Genomic DNA, 20,834 nt, shown 5'->3' on the forward strand with positions numbered 1-20,834 from the left:
GCACCCTGACTCCGCCCCTGCCTACCTGCCTATCTCCTGAGTCTGAACCATGTGTATATATGTCATTGAGAACTCACATTGTTGCTGGATTCTTGGAGATGACAAGTCTCATTCAGCCCTGGGACTAAACCATAGATCTATTTGGTCCCAGTAAATTTCTCCCTTTCAAATAAAATATTAAATACTCTTTAATCTCTATCTTGCCTCAGTTTCTCCAGTATTACATTTTGGAAGCTTCTCATCGAGATATTAGAAAATGAGAGGAGGATTAGAGATTAGAGACATTCGGGTCTCTGCCTTGGGTCTCAGGGCGGCTGGAGATCTGAGTTCTTGGCCTGGAGAGGCTGGCTCTCTGGATTTTTTTCCAGAGTCTCCAGGAAAGAGCAGTTTTCAGCCACAACCATGCCTGAAACCCGATGGGGACACTTTCATATTTGGCCACAGGAGAGTAAATCTGGATGTTTTAGGATATAATCTGATCTGTTTACCTGTTCTATCTGTCTGTGCTAGCATCTGGATTCTCACAATAATAAAATGAGGACCGGCATTAAATTCTGAGAAGGATATTATTCCAGGATGCTGGATGATCCCCTCTGGTTTGTGTTCTAAGACACATCTGGTCTGATCTGATTTGTTTAGCGCCTTTTGGGGCACACTCTGGTTATATGTGTTAAATGTTGTAACTGCGCAGTCTATGTCTGTGTGTTTTATATTCTGTGTGATTTGTCTGTCCTGTTAAGAGCTCTGCTAAGGTTTTAAGAACAATGATTAAGAAATTTGGGAAATGGTTATTTCAATGTTGCAATTATACTTAGTATAAAATTTGCTTGTGATTTTAAACTTTTAACTCCTTGCTGACTGATGGTTTTTTCCTTTGGAGCAGTTTTCAAAGCCAGCTAATAGGATTTCTAAGGGAAAGAGCAATAAAACCTTACCTGATTCAAATTCAAACCTAACCTAAACTGGGCTGGGCAGATTAGGCCTCTGGAGAACAAAGGAATTTGTGCTAATTGCTTTGAAACTCAGGCTGGAGAAAACATTTGATTAGGAATGTTAGGATGATTCTGAAATTGTGGGAAATAACTTTAGTATTGCCTTTGCATGCCAGATTTGTTCTGAGTATTCTTTTGGGCAGTTTTTAAATTGTGGGAAATAATTTTACTGTTGCCTGTGCAGACTAGAGTATAAGATTTTAAGAACAATGGCTTGTTAAAGAACAATGACTTGTTAAAGTGAAGTTCTGTTAACTTTCCTGAAAGGGGTCATGTACCTTTAATTAGGTAAAGTATATAGCAGAAAGGTTCTGACTTTTCTGAAGGATCCAACTCTGGCCAAAGTTGGAGTTTAGGAAAAGTCCATTGGGAATAATGGCCACATGGAGCCAGAGGAAGAGAAAGAAACTAGGCTGTTTAGTGAAATTCATTATTTGAAATATGATAGCAAAAGCAGTTTTATATTATTGGGAATTTTAAGCTGTATTTAGTTTGGTTCAGAGTTTGTTACCTATATTATAACATTGTTAAGCTATGTTTTGAATTCAGCTCTGCTGGACATGTGAGTTTTATGGAATCATTTAGCTATCCACTATATTATTAATCTTAAATTGGGTGGGGTAGGGAGAAACGGGCTTGCCTTCCCTCCCCCTGCCTCTTTGGAGGTAGACTCGGGGGAAGGGTGGCCACATGGAATCCTTCCCCTCCCCGCCTGAGTTCCAGCTGCTTTCTGCAGAGGCTTGGCTTTGGCAAATGATTTCAAGAGATAGGCTTGTAAGTTAATTGAATATTTGTTTCTTTTGATACATAATGGTTTCCTTGGTTAAGGAATATGGTATTTTTTTTAAAGTTTACTATTTTAAGAACCTCTTGGATTCTTTTATGTGATATTGGGATATTATGTATAGGATATTCTATCTAAGTGTTAACTGATTGTATTGGGTCATCATGAGGTCATTTTAAGAGCCTTTGAAAATAATAGGTTTTTTTGGTTCTTTTTTGTCCTTTTGAAAATGTTTTTATTATGGACAATATGCAATTTGAAATATTTGTCTATGTATTGGGTATTTTAAAAGCAAACTGATTTGTATGTATAATGTTCACTTATGGAACATCTACTTTTATATGAAAGAAGTGAACTTACTGAGACATTCTTACTCTTATAAATATAAGGTTATGGTAAATATCTGTTTAGGATTTATCTGACACTTTGGTTAATGGGATTTGTTATTGGAAGTAAAAATTTCTTGGGCTTATTGTTAATGCTATTTGAAAATATTAAAGCTCCACCCTCTGACAATTAGTGGGACAATTAACTGGAATACAAATGAATTAACGCTATTTTATTCTGTATGTGCTGAAAGTTGAATTTTAATTGCTTATGTTATGTTATAATTGTGTCCCTGCATTTTTTTCCTCCTGTGACTGATTTCTATGCTCAGAGCAATGGTCAATAGAAACTGTGAATTCACTTCAATTATGTCATACCTTGTTATTTCCAATCTGGTTATATGTGATCATTATATCCTAATGGGATCAAATAAGTATTTAGTCTGGTCATCTATCTGTTACTGATATTGTGTCTATGATAGTCAAGTGTTTTTTTAAAAAAGTTTCTAAATAATAAGAGGACAATTAGCACAGTGAGACCTAATTGCTATTTATGGGGATTATAGCTGACAGCCTTTTGCCTGTGAGACAAGTAGCTCTTCACATAGGAAACTGCTGGCCAATCTATTTTGGCCTTGCCAAATCTTGCAGCAGTCCTTGTGGACCAGTCTTTCTATCTCAGACTGTTCTAACTATTATGTTAGATTTGTGTTTTTGTTGTTTTAGATTTTGGTCAAACTAAAGGTATTGACTTGCTTCTGAGACCTAGATCAGCTTTGATTGCCAGCACGCCAGGGCCACACAACATGTATCCTCTTAGTGGACTGAGAGTCTCCGCCAGTGCCCAGCCTGAAGCAGTTTTGAATGAAGCTTCGTCCCTTACCCCTGATGGACTGATATGGAGGAATTTAGGAACCCTGATTGGGCCATCTATTACTGTGTGTTTAAAATTTGGGATGGATTTGTTAAAATGGTGTAACTATTGCTGTATGTTTGAGGGATTTTTAGAAAACTTACTGTACTAATCTGTTATGTATAGGAATTTTTATTCACTATTGGGATTTATATGTGGAATGGTTATTTGATAATTCCTTTCCATGAGAAAAAAAAGAAGAGATAGGAAATTGGGAAAACTAGTATATTTTTCTAGAAATTCTTTAAACAGTCCTTTTCATTTTTAGTCCTTGCTTAAAATTTACTGGATTATGATTTGCTGGTTATGTTTTAACTTTGGAATCCCTTATTCTCTTGGAATTGCCCTGGAAGACTCCGTTTTTGGGACTATTTTTTAGAAACAATCAGAAATCAGACAACTGTTTTGGGACTGGCAGTCTCTCTGATCTGTTTCTCCACTCCTGTTACCCCAGTTCCTTAATTAGTATTTCAGCAATTTGGTATCACGCCTCCAAAAGTTCAGGGTTGCCTGCCTTGGTTTAATTGTGCATAATCTGCTCAGAAATATCTCCTAGTAGCAGCTCCTATTCTATTAGAGGGAACAAGTGGAGCTATTTCAAGCCCCACTTTTTCCCCACTTTGGAGTCCCTGACAGATTAGGGATGCCCGCTTAGGATGGGCAGCAGGACTGTCTTCAGCACTGCTACTCCCTATATAATAAGCAGAAGCTGAGTTAAATGCACAAATGACCATAGACCTAACTCACAGTGAACTGTCCATCTCAAACTGGATTCTCTGGCTGAGATGTCCCAACTGCAGAGGATCTGACATGCTTGCAACAGGGAGCCTTTGTGTATTGCTGATTAACTCTGGGGTTATCAAGGAGAGACTTGTCCTTGCATTTTTCTAGTTTTATTTTGGTTTATTTACTTTACATAGTGTGTTGTTAAAAATTATGCTGCTAAAACCTACATAGAGAAAGCTAATTCAATGATTTGAATATTCAGAAGAAAATGTGGAATGCTGTGTCACAGTTCTCTTTTATTGTCCTGACTCAGTTTCCCTAAATTGTCCTGCCTCAGTTTCCCTGAATTGTTCTGCCTCAGTTTATAATTGTTCTGCTTAACCATCCCTCCCTCCTATTCATGATGATCCAGATAAGGAGAAAGATCTTCTTAGGCATCAACAGAATGTTGGGTGCCTTTCCCCATTCTGTAATCCCAATCATCAGACATCTCCCATGCCTCCCCTCACCCTGTCAGAACCAAATTGTTAGTCCCGTGTTCCCGCGCTCAGCACCCAGACTCCACCCCTGCCTCACTCTACACCCTGAGTCTGAGCCACGTGTATATAGGTCATTGAGAACTCACATTCTTTGTTGTATTCTTGGAGAGGATAGTCTCATTCAGCCCTGGGACCAAACCATGGAGCCATTTGGTCCCAGTAAATCTCTCTTTCAAATAAAATATTAAATACACTCTAATCTCTATCTTGCCTCAGTTTCTCTGGCATTATAGAACTGTAAATACACAGACATATATGTATGTGTGTGTATATAACAGAATTTTAAATAAAAATGTTTAATGTATTAATGAGGTATTCAGAGGAAGGCTCCTATAAAAATTCAAAAAAATTTTACTATAAAAGTCTTTGGGGACTAGTCTTCTAATTCTTTTTTCCAAATATCTTCACACTGCTTTGTATACAGTGCTAATCAGTCAATGACTGTCACTACTTATCAGAAAGGCTCCATAAGCATTAACAAACAAGAAATCACTTATTTTTTCTGGCAAGACAACTGGGGTTAAGTAACTTGCCCAGGGTCACACAGTAATAAGTAGTAAGTGTCTGTGGCCAAATCTGAACACAAGTTCTCCTGACTCCAGGGCCAGTGCTCTATATACTATACAATAGATCATTATTGATTATAGATTTACAACATGTAAATCATAGATCCAGAAGTGAAAGTACATCACAGGCCATCTAGTCCACACTCCTCTTTTCAAACATAAGCAAACCACAATGTTCAAGGACATGTTCAAAGTCACAAAGGTAGTAAGCATCAGAGATAGGACTTGAATCTAGTTCTCTGACTCCAAAATACACTTCTTTTCCCCTGTATCATGCTGCCTCTCACATCTATTTTACATAAAGTAGGATATTTTTAAACTTTCATCTTTTCTACTTTTGACTCATATATTCTTGCTTATTTTTCCTTTTTTAATTAAAAAAAAAAACCCAGTGATTAAAGGAAAATGAGTAAAAGAAAAATGTTCCTAAAGAAAACATCATCAGTTTGTTCTATTTAACAACATACTACTGATTCATTAATTTTATATGGACTTTTTTTTTAAATGAACTAGTCTCCAAAAGAATTCAACTGTCTTAGTTTGAAAGTTGCAAAGTTAATTTCTAACCATTTTCTTAAACTTACTGATTTTTTAATTTTTCTGCTGTACGTATGAATTCGATTTTCTTGGCCTGATCAGCTTTCTGCTTCCAGTTCTGTAATTGAAAAGATCGAACTCCTTCTTGGGTATTTGAATAGCTGTCATTCTTCAAAGAACACAGAAAAAAATAATCATCAGAAATGCTAATTTTACACTTCTAATAATGTAAATTCATCTAAAACTTAATTATGACATCAAAGATGTCAATAAATCCATGGACACCAACTACATAAAGGACAATTTCCGATTTGACAAAAACATCAGAGGAAACTAGAAAGGTGGCTGGTAGAAATTAGGTTTATACAATACATCCACAGTATACAACAATAAGCTCCAAATGGATTCATGACCTAATATTAAAGTTCATATCATAAACAAATTAGAAAGAATGAATGGTAATACTTCTTATAACTAGAGGTAATTCCTAACTAAACAAGGGATAGAAGTGATCATGATAGACAAAACATCCAATTTTTATTACATAAAACTGAAAAGCTTTTCTAAAATCACTGTAGTTAGAAAGGAAAATATTTGCAGCAAATCTTTCAGATTCATATTGCTATGAAAATGTCAGGAATTGATATAACTTTATAACAAGAACCATTCCTCCAATGATTAAAAAAATTGTCAAAAAATAAAGCAATAGGCAGTTTTCTATGTTCTTAGATGCTTAGCTTTTTAAAAATTATTTATCTTTAACATTCATTTTAAAAACAATTTTGAATGCCAAATTCCCAACTCCCATCATTCCCTGACTTAGCGAGAAGAGAAGTAATATATCAATTATACATATGAAATTTTACAAAACATATTAGTCATGTTACCAAAAAAAACCCCAAGAAAAATAAAGTGAAAAAAATTATTTCAATTTGTACTCAAGAGCTTATTAGTTCTCTCTATGGAACTGAACAGTATTGTTCATTATTAGTCTTTTAAAATTGTTTTAGATCATTGTATTGATCAGAATAGTTAAATCCTTCATAGCTGATCATTGTTAATATTGCTGTTACTATGTACAATGTCCTCATGGTTCTACTCACTTCATTCTGCATCAGTTCATATAGCTTTTCAGGTTTTTCTGAATCCATCCCACTTCTTATTTCTATTAGCAAAATAGTATTCCATTACAATCACATACTATAACTTTTTAGCCGTTCCCCAATGATGGGCATCCCTTCAATTTCCGATTCTCTGCCACCACAAAAAAAGAGCTGCTATAAATATTTTTGTATTTTTCCCCTTTTCTTTGATCTTAGACACAGACCTAGCAATGCTATACAACCTAGTAGTGGTCAAAGTATATATACAATTTTACAGCCCTTTGAGCAAGTCAAAGGATATATATAATTTTACAGTGCTCTGGGCATAATTCCAAAGTTTTCCAGAATGGCTGGACCTTTTCACAACTTCCCCAATAGTGTTAGTGTTTTTTTCCACATCTCCTCCAGGATTTGTCATTTTTTTCTGTCATATTTGCCAGTCTGATAGGTATTATATAATTTGGAGCATTTTTTCATATACCTATAGATAGCTCTGATTTCTTCTTCTGAAATCAAAAGAAATGCCATTTATCAACATCATATTAAAAAGATGCTCCAAATCACTGATATAGAGAAATGCACATAAAAATAACTATGATCACATCTCACATATGTCAGATTAGCAAAAATGACCAGCAAAAAAAATTACTACTGTTATAGGGGATTATGGACAAACACACTAATGGACTGGCACTGCAGCTACAAGTTGGAAAAATATTTGTGTAAAGCAATTTGGTGCTATACCTAAAGTCATTAAACTATATATTTTTTTGACTCACTAATACCATCACCATTAAGTACACTCTCCAAAGAGGGGGAAAAATAGGGAAAGGACCCATCTGAATAAAAATTTTGACAGTAGTACTTTTTATTGTTACTAAGAATTAGAATGTGGATGAACATCAACTGGAGAAAAGAAAAAAAAAAAATCTGGCATACAGATGTAACAGAATACTGTTTTACCATAAAGAAATAATAAAAGGGAGGAAGTCAAAGAAACCTAAAGAGATGTGTACAGATGAATAATGATTTCATTTTTCTTATGGTTGTGCTTCTCACTTTCCAGACTTAAAAAACAGCTTGCCCCAGCACTTGCCTCAAGCAAGTTTCTCTAACCTGAGCTATCTAACGATCCCCTGAAGTCTAACCACCTTTATCTTGTATATCCTTCTGCCATGCAACTCCCCTTCTTCCATCCTCCTAGTGCTTGCATTTTGGAAGAAATCTAATCCATTTAACCTCCAGCTCCCTTTTGTGAATTGCCTTCTCTAGTTAGAACATAATTTGCATGGCACATGGTAAGTGCTTAATAAATGCCTGTTGAATTGTCTTTGTCTTGATGAAGTGAAGCAAATAGAACCATGAAAACAATAACCACAGTGATATATAGAAAAGCAACTTTTTTTTTGGAAAAATATAAAGGACAATCATGAGTTAAAGAACAGTAATGATAAAACATATTTTCCATTTTCTGTTGGATAGGTGTACTCACAGATATAGAATGAGACATATTTACATACAATTTACATTTTTTGCTTTGTTTAAATATTCTTCTTAAACCCTTGAGTAGCTAGGTAGTGAAGTGGATAAAGTGCCAGGAGCATTGTCCCTACTTCAAATCTGGTTTCAGACACCTGTGATCTTGGGCAAACCATTTTGCCCTGTTTGCCTCAGTTTCCTCATCTGTAAAATGAACTGGAAAAGGAAATGGCAAACCTTTATCCAAGAAAACTCTAAATGGGGTTACACAATGAACATTACTGAACAATAACAACACACTTTCCTAATAGTAAAGAGAAAAACTTCTATGGGGTGGGGGAAAATTAAATAGTATAAATGAAATATTCAAAATACACATAAGTGGAGAAGTTCAGAAGGGGACATAAGCAAGGTTGTTTTGTTACCTACTGTACACTTAAAAAACTGTATTATCAAGTGAAATTTGGAATACAAGGTTTTGCAAGGGTCAATGTTGAAAAATTATCTATGCATGTTTTGAAAATAAAAAACTTTAATAAAAATAATAAAAATAAAAATGATATCCCATTTTGTCTTAAGGGATCATAATGCCTTTAAAATTAAACATTATTACCATGTTTCTACTTAATGTTTAACTCTTTTACTTTAATAACTGCTTAACAGATTTATTAAATGGTTTGGTCAAAAACAAATCAGCAGCAGATTGAAACTTCAACACTTTGACAGATGTGTGTTATCACTATGGTGCGACTCCCTTTGCCAAATTGTAGATTTAAAGCCATCCAAGTTGCCTCATCTTATGAGTCCACATTCTTCCAAAAATAGTCCTAAGTGTCCTTTTAGGTCTAATAACATTCCTTTAGTGTCAAATTAGAACTTCTCTCCACTCAGGAATAAAGAAATATTATCTAAAGTTTCAAAAACTAGGGTACTATCTAAAGATTACTCTTTTTGGTCCAAGATGAGCAATTTTATGAAATCATAATTTTTTAAAATAGGGAAGGATCTCAGAAGTTAGAGATGGTGGAAAATGGTTAGAAAGCAACAAATTCTATTGGTATGCAGGAAAATAAACAATCAGTAGAGGAAATGATATTGAGTCATATTTTTAAATGTGGCTTTTAACATGCATGTTTTGAAAATAAAAAACTTTAATAAAAATAATAAAAACTTAATGTTTAGCTCTTTTACTTTAATAACTGCTTAACAGATTTATTAGATGGTTTGGTCAAAAAAAATCATCAGCAGATTGAAACTTCAACACTTCGACAGATGTGTGTTATCACTAAGGTGGGTACTCCCTTTGCCAAATTGTAGATTTAAAGCCATCCAAGTTGCTTCATCTTATGAGTCCACATTCTTTGCTTAAAAGTTTACAGCTTCCCCTTGATACAACTTCTAGTTTAAAGAGATTGATGTCAGAAAGACACCCCTTGGTCACCAATTAAGCACCACAAACCCAGGAAAATTTGATTGCTGTTTAAAGAAATGCAGTGAAGGGAACTACAAAGTATGTAAAGAAGAAGCAATGTGGATCCAGTTGTTTGTATATATATTATAAGAGCCATAAATGATATATAACAAAAGATCTAGAGCTGGAAGGGATCTCAGATATTATTTAGTCCAACCCTAAATCTTACAAATGTGGAAAATGACTCGTAACATTTATAATTCAGGAAGCATTTGTATGTTAGTAATTGCAGAGAATTTAACAGGGAATTTTGACTATTCAGGTTCACAACAACCCGTAAAATAAACTTTTCTGAAAAACATGTAAATTAAATGTAAGTTTTAATCATGTGTTAAAAACATCAACAAGTCTCTAAATAATATTTTTGTGAAAATTCCAATCGATCATCCTTCACAAACAGATTTTTAGGTACATTTGTGTGAAGTAGATCCACTTACAGTTGCAACATGGCATATGTGCCCCAAAGTAGTTATTTGCACAATCAGGATAATGTTAAGAGAAATATCTATATTTCTCAAAGGCTGGCACAGGGTATTAATTTTTCTTTAATGGCAATGGTAGAAAGAAAAGTCTGAGATGAGTTTATAAGGTACCCCTAGTAAGGATGATTAGGGAAGCTTAGGTAGTGAAGTGAATAGTCAGCCCTAGACACTAGCTATGTGACCCTGGACATGTCACTTAAGCCTTTTTGATTCAATTTACTCATCTGTAAAATGAGATGGAGAAGAAAATGGCAAATAACTCCAGCACCTTAACGAATTAAACCCCAAATGGGGTCACGAGGGATGGAACACAAATGAAAAACACTAAGGAACTAAAGGATGAAAACAGCAATGCAAACGACACTAAAACTCAAAAGTGCTCAGTCACTAGACCAAGGGAGGTCTCATTTTGCAACAGTTCAGTTTACTTTCCTCCACTTTGGAGTAAATCAGTGGTAAACATTAATTAATCTATCGGTACAGTGTCTATTGCAATTCCTCTTGGAGCGATCAGGGCTCTAAGAGGCATTGGCAAATATTCTGTCACATTTCTACCGAAGTTCCTTTTGTAATCTCCCATCTTCCCTAAATTCCAACCCGCGCTTTGGAAGCAATCTCCCTAAAAGCAGAAAAATAAAAAGCCTGATTAAAAAAGAAAGAAAATCATCTATGCAAAAGCCAAGGGGCACCCCGCTGCTCCCGTCCCCGCGCCGCGCCTGGTCGGGGGGGGGGGGGGGGGGGGGGGAGGGGAGTGTGGAACAGCCAGAGGCCTGGAAAGCCCAAGAGCTCAGGCGCCGCCCCCGCCGCGGGCCCACCTTCTATACCGATCCGGCCTACAGGCCCCCGCCCCACCTTCCCGCCCGGCCACAGGCCCCAGCAACGTCAGGATGCAGAGAGCGGACGGAAATCGGCATCCCTCAGATCAAGCAAAACAGCCCGAGATTTCACCTGTGATAGTCCAGCTGTTGAAAGTGCTGTGGCCAAGGCCCGAGTTCCGGCTTCTGCAGTAGCGGCCACCACTACGGTAGTCAAGGCAGCCATGTTTCAACAATCTTTCCCGTGTGGCTGGAGAGTGAATCTGAGGCGGGGGCGGAGCCTCCGGGGGCGAGGCCTTCGGGGGCGGGCCCTGCGGGGGCGGGGCCAGCAGAGACTGGCCAGCTCTACCTTGCTAAATTCTGTTCATTTATCTTAACTGGATTTCACGGAGCGGCGAGGAGTGGAGTTCTTCGATCACTGGTTGCTGTATATTTATTCTCTATTTTTTATTTTTATTTTTCAAATTCTTACTAGGTACTTGAGGAAGGGTAAAAATGAGCTGACCCCTACCTCACAGACCACTCATTCTCGTGGAGAAAGGAAGAGACATGATAAAGCAGTAGCACACAAAAGTACTATACAGGTTAGCAAAGATAAGGGTAAAAAAGAGATACTTAAAAAGGAAAATGTGAGGAGGGAGAGAATATATTTAGTTAGGATGGTACAACTTTTGATAACATCCTTAACTCTTCACTTTCACCTTCCAAATCTACAAATCTTGTAGTTTTGACTGCCATGAAATCTCTTGACTCTGACACCTTTCCTTTTATCACATATTCATCGCCCAAATTCAGGCCTTCATCACCTTTCCCTGAAATATAGAATGGACCTTCCTGACTAGTCTCTTGTATCACTATCTTTCACACAACTGATAAAATAGAACATCACAAAACTGGCCTTTTTGCTTCTGCCAGATTCACCACCACAGGATTTAAGCATGCTCCTTGGGATGAAGAAGTAATTTTCTTGACCACAGAGCTGGAGGAACTGCAAATTTAGTGGATCTTTAAAAGGAATGAACTGACCCCGGTTATTTCTCTTTTTGGCTGTGTATTTAATCAAGACTATTTGAATCTCTCTCATTGGGGATGGAAAGAGGGAATACCCCTTTCCTCTCTTCCAGCAGCATAAAGAACTGCTCCAGCAGGGAGCAGGCACTTGACTGTGTGAGCTGAATCTTGGTTGCTGGGTCCCTCCCTGGCTGTCATTTCAACTTTGTGTTTCCTTCCTCAGCAAAGTCAGCAAATGTTTATTAAGTATCAACAATATGCCAAGCATTGTGCTAAGCGCTGGGGATGCAAAGAAAGATAAAAGAAAGTTCCTGCTCTCAAAGATCTCACAATTTAATGGGGATTAACATTAGACAACAGGCAAACAATCATGCAAAGCAATGCACAGTTCCTGGCACAGAGTTATGGTTCAGTTTTTTTCAGTTATGTACAACTCTTTGTGAACCCATTTGGGATTTTCCTTGGCAAAGGTGCAGGATGATTGTCCATTCTTTCACCATCTCATTTTACAGATGAGGAAACTGAAACAAATGGGATTAAATGACTTGGGGGGGGGGAAGGGTTACATAGCTAATGTCTAAATCTCAGATTTGAACTCGGGAAGATGTCTTTCTGACTCCAGATCCAGAACTCCACCTAGCTACCTCCGGCACATAATGGGTACTTAATAAATATTTATCAATTGATTGATGTACAAATAAGCTTTAGAGAAGGGTTGATTTGGGAATAATTAACAGAAAGAAGACACTAGAATTAAGGGAGATCAGGGTAGGTTTCCTATAGATGGGGGAAATGGGGGAATTAACCGGAAACCAAAGATAAGGAGGAAGAACATTCCAGATATTGGCAACAGTTAGAGAAAATGCCCAGATTTGGAAGGCAGAATATCTTGCTTGAGAAACAAAAAGGAAGCCAGTGTCACTGCATCAAAGATTACATGGAAGGGCATAAGGTGTAAGAAAACTAGAAAAGGAGAGAGTCAGGTTGTGAGGGTTTTTGATATTTGAGATATTTTATTTTTATATTTCATATTTTTATATTTTATCTAGCTAGTGATAAACAGCCATTGGAGTTTATTGACTACAGGATGGGGGGGGGGGGTTTGAATGAACTGGTCTGTGCTTTTGATAGATCCCTTTGCCAGCTGAATGGAAGATGGAATGGAGAGGGAGGGATAGAATGTGAGAGGGAGAGTGATCATCAAACTACTACAACAATCTTGGGGTGAGGCGATGAGAACCTACATTAGAGTGGTGGTAGTATTACAGGAAAGTAGCAAGGGAGGCTTTGTAGGAAAAGATGAGTTCAATTTCATACATATTGAATTTAAGATATCCAATCTGAGGTATCCAGTAGGCAGTTGTAAAGTTGGTGGGGCTAGAAAGATTAATTTGAGAAAAAGCAGTATATACACGACAATTAAATCCATGGAAGCTGATGGGATCACCAAGTCAAATAGTGCAGAGGGAGAATTGAAAAGGGTCTAGGACAACATACCAAAATTTGTGGGATGCAGCCAAAGTGGTTATTAGAAGAAATTTTATCTCTAGATGCCTACTTGTATAAAATAGAAAAAGAGAAGATCAATGAATTGGTCTTGCAATTAAAAAAGCTAGGGGAAAAAAATTAAAAACCCCTAATTAAATACCAGATTTGAAATTCTGAAAATAAAAGGGGAAATTAATAAAATTGAAAGTGAGAAAATTATTGAACTAATAAATAAAACTAAGTTGATTTTATGAAAAAACCAACAAAATAGATAAATCTTTAATTAATTTGATAAAGAAAAGAAAATCAAATTATTAGTCTCAAAAATGAAAAGGAAAAGGGTCTATGAACCCTATAGGATATCCAGTTTAAATAGGCATGACCTGGATTCAGCAAAGGATAATGTCAGAAATGTCAGGTAAGAAGAGAGCCAAGAGAAAGAGTATTGACACAAAAAAACTAGAGAAGAAAGAACATCAAGAAGAGGGTGCTTGACAATGTCAAAAGAGAAATCAAGAAGGATAAGGATTGAGGATTTGTCAGTTAAGAGATCATTTGTAACTTTGGAGAGAAAATTTTCTCTGGAATGAAGGAAAATTCTATGTGTTAAATATTATTTGTTTAGAGAAAATGAATACTAGGCTCATGCTGGATTCATATTCAGTCAGTCAGTAAACACTGATTAGAGAAATGCAAATTAAACAACTCTGAGGTACTTCTCCTACCTATTAGATTGACTAATATGAAAGAAGAGGAAAATATTGGAGGGAATGTGGGAAAATTGAGACATTAATACATTGATGATAGAATTGTGAACTAGCCCAACCATTTTGGAGACTAATTTGGAACTATGCACAAAGGGTTATAAAGTTATGCACCCCTTTTGAGCTACTCGTACCACTTCTAGTTATGTAACCTAAAGAGATTGAGAAAAGATAGGGAAGGACCTATATTATAAAAATATTTATAGCAGCTCTTTTGTGATGGCAAAGGACTGGAAACTGAAGGGAAGCCTATCAATTAGGGAATGACAGAACAAATTGTAGTATATGATTGTCATGAAAAGCTATTTTGCTATAAGGAATTATGAGCAAGATGTTTTCAGAGAAAGACTCCAGTGAGTTAGTGAATAGAATCTTAGAAAAGTTAGATATTATAAACCTCTGAAAAAAACTGAATGGGAATAGAAAAGAATATACCTTTTTTTAGTGGTAGCTGGAACCTGCATAAAGAAAAACTCAACAAATCAACTCATAACCAAATACAGTAAAGCAGAAATATTAAGAACATCCTCTTCAGATTATGATAATACAATAAAATTACATTTAGCAAAGGGAAGTGGAAATATAGAATAAAAATTAATTGGAAACTAAATCTAATCCTAAAGAATAAGTGAGTAAAAGAGCAAATCATAGAAACAATCAATAATTTCATTAAAGAGAATGACAACAATGGAACAATGTACCAAACTTTATGGGATGTATAAGTGCAGAGAGCCACAGATAGTGAGGAAGCTCAAGCAAGGTATAAGACCCTTTAGTACAGTAAAAGAAACCCTGCTGACAGTGTCTGGTTCAACTCCCCATCCCACCCCTAAGGACAACTCAGACTTCCTGAGAAGTCAGGAGGTGGTTACAACTTGTGTTGTACATGAAACAGAGTTATGCTAAAGTGGTAGGGAAACATCTGCACACAATAGCAAGTTGTTTATGTGGTCCTACATGCATATATCCTACAGTTAGCGCGTGCACAGTGTGCTATAGTTATGTAAGTGTATTATATAAGCATAAGGTATATAAGCCTGAAGATTTTTTGAATAAACGGACTCCTGCTTGACAATCCTCCAGAGTTCCACCACATCCCTCCTCACCCATGATCAGGATTCAGGTTGGTACCAAAATCCTCCCATGAGTAGGTCTGGACACATAAGCATCAAAGCAATACTTAGGGAGAAATTTATATCTCTAAATATTTGCATCAATAAAATAGAGAAAAAGTATTGGGCATGTAACCAAAGAAAAAATTTAGAAAAAGGACTAAATGAAAATCCATGAGATTTATAAAATTCAAAGTAAGAAAATTTTTGAATAAGTAAATCTAGACTTTAGTATTATGAAAAAAACAACAATATAGATAAAACATTGGTTAATTTAATTTAGAAAAAGGACAGAAGGAAATCAAATTTCCAATATCAAAAATGAAAGGAGTTTATTCAACACCAATGAAGAGGAAATTAAAACAGTTATTAGCAATTATTTTGCCCAGTTATATGAAAATAAATCTGATAATCAAAAAATTGATTAATATTTATAAGTATATATTTACATAACATGTATTATATTATATATTATGAATATAAATGTAAAATAATATTTGTAAAAATATAAATTTCCCAGAAAAGAAGATAGAACAACTTAATTATTAATTAATTACCACACTTAATTATCATTTAATTATATTTTGCTGTTTTCATATTTATATGTATTTATATTAAATATATTTAATTATAACTAATTCAATTAAATAGTCCAATCTTAGAAAAAGAAATTGAATAAGCCATTAAGAATCACTAAGGCCAAATGAATTCACAAGTGAATTCTACCAAACTTTTAAAGAATATTAAATCCTGATTCTATATAAACTATTTAGAAAAATAGGCAAAGGAGTCCTACCAAACATGGTACTGCTATAAAAGGTAGAGTCAAAACAGAAACATAACTAGAGACCAATTTCTCTAATAAATATTGATGCAAAATATTTAAATAAAATACAAGCAAGGAGATTCAAGCAATCATAAGAATCATACTCTATAACAAGATGGGATTTATAAGAGAAATGTAGGACTGATTCAATATAAGGAAAACTATCAGCATAATTGACCATATCAGGAACAAAATGAACAGAAATCATATGATTATCTCAATAGATGTAGGAAAAACCTTTAACAAAATATTCATTCCTACCAAAACTCTTGAAAGCATAAGAATAAATGGAGCTTTCCTTAAAATCATAAATAATTATCTAATTAAAACCATCAGCAAGAATTATCTGTACTGGAAATAAGCTAGAAATCTTCCCAACAAAATCAAGAGTAAAAGAAGGATGCCCACTATCACTATTACTCAATTGAAATTGATTACGAAATTGAAGGAATTAGAGTAGTCAATGAGGAAACAAAATGATCTATTCTTTGTAGATGAGAATCCTAGAGAGTTAATTAAAAAAAATACTTGAAAAAAAGTTGAGCAAAGTTTCAAGACAGAAAATAAATCTACATAAAACATCAATATATCTATATATTACCAATAAAATCCAGCAGCAAGGAATAAAAAAGAGAAATCTCATTTAAAACAACCATAGACAATATAAAATACTTGGGAATCTACTTATCAAGCCAAAACCAGGAACTATTAACACAATTACAGAATACTTTTCAGAATGAGACAATTGGCAGAAACAACATCTAAGACCCTACCCCATGCAAATGAGGTTAGATTTTCCTTAGATAATATTAACAATTCCTTGAAGATTTATTTGATTCAGAGGGCAAAAGCTAAGGTTCATTATAGCTTCCTGATGACCTAAGAACAAAAACATCCGGAATAATGAAGCCTCTACCTACAGACCTCTAATATCTCTGTGGAATGAAATACAGTGGATCTGGATAAGATACAAAAATATTGACTCTAGTGACTCACAGTGATTAGTAAATTACTGAAATAACATTTTACTTGTTTTATCAGTGATGCAAATATGATCTCATCTTTTTAAACAGAAAGTATCCCATATAAAATATGGGATGAGAATCCCAGTGATCCCTGTAAATACAGACCACCTATCTATTTATATACTTTATACAAAGTACTTAGGCCAAATGTTGTTTAAAAAAACTTCAAATACTTGTAACAAAATAATTTATTAGATCAGGAACAAAAATACATGATAAAAGGTCCTAAAAATACAAAAAGGAACTTATGAATATGACAATATTCACCAGAAATTCTTTGACTCAGTTTTGCACTAATGACTTGGTCATAATGTAAATACATAAAACGTATCTAAATATAATGCAAATACCAGGATACTTGATATCTACATTAGTAAAATATGTCCTGGCTCACTCTCCTAGAGCCAAACTTATTATATCTGCCTCTCAGTACTACAGGGTATAATCCTGAGGGAATTCTGTAATGCCCTCAATTAGATACCTCCCTAGCTCTGTTCTTTCCATCATTGAGTGCCAATTACTAAAAACCCTAGTTCCATCCAACCATTTAACATCAATGAACATTTGTGAAAAGCTGTCTTATTTCAAAGATATAGCAAAAACAAACCGTTGGTATTCATCAGTATCACAGAGAAATATTCTTTATGCTAGCATGCTCACTGGGGAGAGTCAACTCAGAATTTCATTCTGTTCCTACAAGCATTGTTTCCACCAAGTTCATGTCTAAAGTCAGTGCCTCTGTGAAATGAATCTTTATCTCAGCTCCTACTAGACTGGGATCTCAAAAGTCATTCTTGAAGCTCATTTCTTGCACCTTGGGACTTCCATGCTGTATAGTCACTCAGGAATGCTAGGATACTGACACATCTTGGAGACCTTTTGAAATTACCTAGACTGAATATTCCATTTTCTTCACTTAGAAGAGGAAAAAAATGCCCATGTCAAGAATGTAGGCCTATTTCTCAGGCTTGCTGACTTTAAAACAGGGAAAGCCCCATAGTGTCTATAGTCAGGATGGACTGAGGTAAGAGAACTAGGTTATTTTAAAGCCTCTGCATCAAATCAAAGAATCTCCCATTTGCCATGTACTTAGCTAACCAGAACCAGTTGCAGAAAATCTACATTTTTCTTCACAATCTGTTCAAGACACTTTCCTTTCATTGCATTTCAACTATCCCAGAAGAAGGCTCTTCATATGGAAACAGCATCTGAGGTATTTCTACATATGTATCAAACTTCTATAATTTATAAATTATTTCCTGTTTAAAACATGCTCCCAATGCAATGTCAAGAAGAAATTGTATAAAACTAGCATCTTTTGAAGAGATGGATTAAGCTGAACTTAAAACTATTATTCTCAACAGAATTGAATATGTCTTCAAATGAAAGAGGAAGTTCATAACAAAATAACGTATTTATCATTTAGGATATACATGGATGACATGTTATATGATTATGTGATTCTATTGAATTAAGTGATATGATTCTACTGAAAAATTACATAAATAACTATTTTATCTCATGTAAATGTTCTGCAGTGATCAGAATATCATTTGGATTTGATAAATATAAAATTCTTCTTGAGTGCCAAGAAATAATAAAGACCTGACTTGAAGGCAAAGGTCAAATTGAGCCAATAGATAAAAGAAATATATACAAATACTTTGGTTTTCTTTAGGGAAGACATGTTGAATAATAGACTACCAAGGAAAAAGCTGAAATTATGTATGTCAAAAACTGATTGGCATGTTGAAGTTAAAGCTTAATGGGAAGAACACATTTATATCAATAAAGACTCACATAATACAAATTTGGCATAAACTTTCAAAACAGCAAAATGGGCAACAGTGAATCTAGGATATATTAAAACATAGACCTCATCATTTCCAAAGAAAGTGTAGATATATTAAAACTTCCTTATCAAAAGGAAGGAAGAGGATCACAGCATACAACCACCTGATTAAAAATTTACAAAACTAGTTTTGCAACAAAGAAACTTCAATTTATTATTTATTTTCAGAAGTAGGTCCACCAACTCCTCATGTAGGTTAGCAGTAGGTAGAGGTCCCTGCTCCTCTTCTGAAATCTGATACCCATTGAACAATTCCCCATCACATATATAATTAAATAATAAAAACCAATATATCACTATTGCAAATATTGTCTCATTGCAAAAATTTATCATCTATTAGACATAATGAAGTGGATAAATTGGTGTGCTAAAAGCTTGCTATCCTTTGCAAATGAGCAGATAACAAATCTGTATAGCACAAATGCAAACCCCAACATATCCTTGAGAATTCAGCAAATCACCTGTCATTACAAATAGAACTATATCCTACAACAACCTGGACACACATTGAGCCATGGAAAATTAGAACAATGTTTTAAATAGAACCCATACCAACTAATCAACATCCAAACTACATGGAATCAAAAGCTTTCAAGATAATTAAAAGAAATGAAAATTGTGGAAATGGTTGCTTTCCTTCATTTTTGAAGAGGACCAAAGTGACATCACTGTTAGAATTGAGTTATAGTTTGTCTGACTGTGGCTGATCAAACCAATATGAACTCAGAATGCTCTACCACAGATCAGACATAAACAATGCTTATGAACATTTTGGGCAGGTTCTCTAAGTGTGCATCTCATGTTTCTTCTGAGCTATCCTATTCTGCTTTGCCCCTACAGCGCAGCACTTTCTCTGATGAGGGCACGCCATACATGGCAGTCCTGTGCCAGTGTCTCCCATGTCATACAATTAATTCTGGGTTCTTAAGAGAGACTTTGAGAGTGTCCTTGTATCGCTTTTTCTGACCACCTTGTGAGCCCTTGACATGTGAGAGTTCTCCATAAGGTATGCTTTTGGCATTTAAACCATGTGGCCAACCCAATAAAGTTGTGCTCTCTGCTACTTGCTTGGTAGTTTATTTCACTGTCTGGTATCTTAACCTTCCGGGTGATCTTCAGAATCTTCATAAGACAATTCAAGTGGAAATGATTCAGTTTCCTGCCATGGCACTGGTGTGCTGTCCAGGTTTCTCAGGCAAACAACAATGAGGTTGGCACAATGGCTCTGCAGACCTTAAGTGTCGTGGTCAGTCCAATACCTCTCCTCTCCCACACTTTCCTTCAGAGCCTCCCAAACTCTGAGCTAGCTCCGGCAATGAGAGTATCAACCTCATTATCCCTGGAAAGTATACTGCCAGGGTAAGTGAACTTATCCACAGCATTTAAAATTTCATCATTTATCGTAAATGATAGTTCCACCTATGGTGGTGTGGTGGTGATTGGAGGAGGATCTGTGATTTTTTGGTGTTTATTTTTAGGCCAAAATTAGCACAAGCAATTGATCCATACTTTGTTGCATTTCAGCTTCAAAGACTACACTGATGCACAGTCATCTGCAAATTAAAAAACCATGCACCAACGCTCTTTCACTTTAGTTTTGGTTTGTAGCTTTTTCAAGTTGAAGAATTTACCATTACCGGGGGAGCTGACTTAGATTTCATGTTTATCCTCATCGAAGGCATTTGACAACATGGCTGAAAACATCAGGCTAAAATGCATGGGAGCAAGGATACAGAATTGATTCATTCCACAATTTTTAGGGCATCTTTTCTAGCCCTTCATATATGGAAGTGAGCAATGCAATCCTTAAAAGGCTGCTCAGACATCTAGTAGGCTTCTGAATACCATGACTGTTTCAGTGAGAAGTTGACTCTATGTTCTTGCCACCTGTGTGCAGAATTGTGATGCCAGTGTCTCCACACCTGCTCCTCTATCACTCATCCGCTACCACAGGACTTTGAAGGTAGAAATGGTAAAATGGTATGGTGATATCTTTTGATTCATGCATAAAATGGATTTCAGT

At 35.5% G+C, this 20,834-nt stretch overlaps 1 protein-coding gene across 1 annotated transcript in view; it reads right to left on the reverse strand.

Moving 5' to 3' along the window:
- The window catches only part of CCDC112 (coiled-coil domain containing 112), a 34,819-nt gene extending 23,803 nt beyond the window's left edge, over window positions 1-11,016 (reverse strand). Inside the window, exons 1-2 of the mRNA XM_003759498.2 lie at window positions 10,867-11,016; window positions 5,431-5,552 (exon numbers count right to left, since the gene is read on the reverse strand). Coding sequence (XP_003759546.1) covers window positions 5,431-5,552; window positions 10,867-10,959 — 215 coding nt within the window. The 5' untranslated portion in view covers window positions 10,960-11,016. The remainder of the gene's footprint in view (window positions 1-5,430; window positions 5,553-10,866) is intronic.
- Between the last annotated feature and the right edge of the window lie 9,818 nt (window positions 11,017-20,834).

The sequence above is a fragment of the Sarcophilus harrisii genome, chromosome 1, assembly GCF_902635505.1.
Source record: "Sarcophilus harrisii chromosome 1, mSarHar1.11, whole genome shotgun sequence".
Classification (NCBI taxonomy): Eukaryota; Metazoa; Chordata; class Mammalia; order Dasyuromorphia; family Dasyuridae; genus Sarcophilus; species Sarcophilus harrisii.